The sequence below is a fragment of the Xenopus laevis genome, chromosome 1S (assembly GCF_017654675.1).
Source record: "Xenopus laevis strain J_2021 chromosome 1S, Xenopus_laevis_v10.1, whole genome shotgun sequence".
Lineage (NCBI taxonomy): Eukaryota > Metazoa > Chordata > Amphibia > Anura > Pipidae > Xenopus > Xenopus laevis.
In genome coordinates this window covers 2,837,400-2,840,274 of record NC_054372.1, presented here as the reverse complement: position 1 = coordinate 2,840,274, position 2,875 = coordinate 2,837,400, and the positions used below count along the sequence as shown (strand labels likewise).

At 45.8% G+C, this 2,875-nt stretch overlaps 1 protein-coding gene across 3 annotated transcripts; it reads right to left on the bottom strand.

Annotated features, from left to right (window-relative positions):
* Positions 1 to 259: 259 nt before the first annotated feature.
* On the bottom strand, positions 260 to 2,490 carry not.S (notochord homeobox S homeolog). Of its 3 annotated transcripts, none has more exons than XM_041573627.1 (4): positions 2,373 to 2,490; positions 1,931 to 2,308; positions 1,494 to 1,693; positions 260 to 1,193 (listed from the first exon to the last, which is right to left on the bottom strand). In XM_041573627.1, the coding sequence occupies exons 2-4, from the start codon at positions 2,271 to 2,273 to the stop codon at positions 1,032 to 1,034; spliced, it is 705 nt and encodes a 234-aa protein (XP_041429561.1). In that variant the 5' UTR covers positions 2,274 to 2,308; positions 2,373 to 2,490; the 3' UTR covers positions 260 to 1,031.
* Between the last annotated feature and the right edge of the window lie 385 nt (positions 2,491 to 2,875).

The window sequence follows — 2,875 nt, the reverse complement described above, 5'->3', positions numbered from 1 at the left end:
ACAGGATTATTCAGGGTTTTATTGTGGGTGTGGTGTGTAAATATTAGGGCACACATATACACAATATTATTCTGGGGGTTAGTGTGTGGGTATATTAAGGTACACAGAGTTATTCTGGGGGCTGTGTGTGTATATTAGGGTACACAGGGTTATTATGGGGTTCCGTGTATATATTAGGGCACATAGCGTTATTATGGGGGCTCAGACACAGGTGCATATAGTAGGGCACCGAGAAGTGAGAAAAGTCACAACACATGTATTTTATGTAAAATAGAAAAAAATCTTTATATAAAAAAGAAGATCCAATAAATAAATTACAGTAACAAACAGTGTGTGCAGCAGTATAAATAATACATTAATGTAGAGAAAGTCATCAAATCATTATCCTGAGCGCTGGTACACTCACATGCCCCCGACATACACAAACTATATACACACACACTATATATACACACAGAAACCAGTCACATGCTGCACCCCTCGGTGAAATACAGTATTGGGGCCAACAGATTCCCCATTCAGATAATGAGAGGGGTGATGGTGGTTAACCCACGAGTGCCAGGGGGAGGCGCAGTACAAAGCATCAGGACTGTGGAAATTACAGTTACTATAAATATTAAGGCAAAAAGTACATTTGGATTTTCAAACAGGATGATTATCAGCAGCACCCAACATTTGGTCAGAGGCAAAGAGACTGCCAGTACAGGCTGGGGCACCCCAGTCTTAACACCCACCCGTCTCACAAAGCCATTGGATTGTCCATGCGGTATCACCATTCCTATTCCCCAGTCCCACCAGTCCAATATCCAATATTCCCAAGTGCTGGCTCAGTGCCTTTTAAGGTGTTCCAGTAATGAAAGGGTTAAAGAGTTTATGGAGAAGTTAACCCTACCATCTCTGCCCACAGAAATGACCAGTCACTAAGTATTTGGCTTAGTCCAATGCCATCTTCTTGACTATAGTGCTCTTTATTGGGGATGGAGCTACCCATGATGCTCAGCAAGTTCACCTAATTTATGTTCATTAGGCTCCTACAGTTCCACATCCAGATCATCCTCCTCAGTCTCCCTGCTGTCGTCAGTGTGATCTGAGCTGTCTGCAGGGATCACCCCAAATTGGGACAGCTTAGCTTTCTTCTGCTCCAGACTCTGCTTCCTCCACTTGATGCGTCGGTTCTGGAACCAAACTTTCACCTGCAGGAGATAAAGAAGAGATGATTGAGTTACAGGGAAATGAGAGAGTTGCAAGAAACAGGGACTGGCTTAATATGTGTTCAATACTTCCAGTGTGATTTGTCCCATAGAAATCAATGAACCCAATTTCTGTTGTGTGGAGCAGCTCCCCATAATAAAGGGCCATAATCCTGCACCACCTACCGGACAAATTATACTTATTGTGCTCCCTGCACCCAATCATAAGCAACACTTCTCTAAAATCGTTTCTACTACTTTGCACACATTACGTTGAGAGTTGCCCCAGAAGCTTGCGCTCACCTGTGTTTCTGTGAGGTTGAGTGTAGATGCCAGGTCCACCCTTTCAGTGCCAACCATGTATTGCTGTTTGAGAAACTCCTTCTCCAGCTTCTCCAGCTGCTCTGGGGTGAACACTGTGCGGATTCTCTTCATCTTGCAGGGTCCTGTCCTCCACGAGAGGGGGTTCATGGCACCATTTGGGCAGTGGGAGAATGGCAATACTAGGGAGAGACACAAGGGGGCAGTATAAGAACAGTGTAATAGCAAACAATTGTAGAGACCTTTTAATGGTCACATATTATTCACAACTAAGCTGGGAGAACTATGGGAGCCAATAGGAATAATTATGTTACATATACATATATATATTATATATATATATATGGACTGGGGCCACAGGACAGATCCCCACACAATGGAAACATAAGAATACAGAGAGAATTTCTATCATTACTCACCTCTCTCTTTACAGGTAGGGTCTGGGCACAGACATTCTCCCCTGGGCATCCTCATTGGCTGCTGTTGTGCCATGTTGGGGTAGCCCACTGTGGGTTTGATGAGCCACACGGGTGGGTAGGGCATCATTCCATATGAGTAGCGGTAGGGCATAGATGGGGGAGAAGGGGGCTGCCAGCTGGGCATCTCCATGGATAGTTTGGAGGCAGGTCTGTCTGTTCTGGAGAGGATGGAGTCAATGTTGAAGGAAGCCTTTGGGGTCCTGGGCAACTCCATGGCTAGTGGCATGGCTGGGTGCTGTGCCAGGTGGTGGCCAAATGCAGGGAAGACTGGGCTGTGTAACATGTTTCCTCTGGGGGTGCAGGAGACTAGTCCAAGATCTCTCTGGGGGTGCAGGAGACTAGTCCAAGATCTCTCTGGGGGTGCAGGAGACTAGTCCAAGATCTCTCTGGGGGTGCAGGAGACTAGTCCAAGGTCTCTCTGGTGGTAGTAGGTGAGTTGCTTTGCCTGTGGCTGGTCAATGACTGACTTGGGACAGGGAGTCTGGCTATATATGGGCCTCTGGGGGCTCACAAATGCTAATCCCCTATTAGTATGCAAATAAGGACAGAACATGGCCACGCCCCCTCCCCTCTCTCTACAAACACAACTCAACTCTCTGCCTGCAGGGGGGGAGGAAGTGATTCTTCTTACCCCCCCTCCCAATCAGAGCCCAGGAAGGGCTTTCTTTTAACCCATTCAGGCACCCAGATTTACTAACAACCCACAGGTGAGACCCCCCCATGTTATCAAAGAAACACAACAACCACCACTATCCACAAATAACCCACATTAATAGTAATAATAGCCACAATATGCACAAAACTCATCTCACATTAATAGTAATAATAGCAGCCACAATAATAGTAATAATAGGCACAATATCCACAAATAACCCATATTAATAG

Bases quoted from the DNA above. Each gene is read 5' to 3' on its own strand.
- not.S (XM_041573627.1), bottom strand. From the start codon at position 2,273: ATGTTACACAGCCCAGTCTTCCCTGCATTTGGCCACCACCTGGCACAG. The intron at 1,694-1,930 runs GTGAGTAATGAT...GTCTCTCCCTAG, and splicing joins CCCTACCTGTAAAGAGAGAG to TATTGCCATTCTCCCACTGC. The intron at 1,194-1,493 runs GTGAGCGCAAGC...TATCTCCTGCAG, and splicing joins TCAACCTCACAGAAACACAG to GTGAAAGTTTGGTTCCAGAA.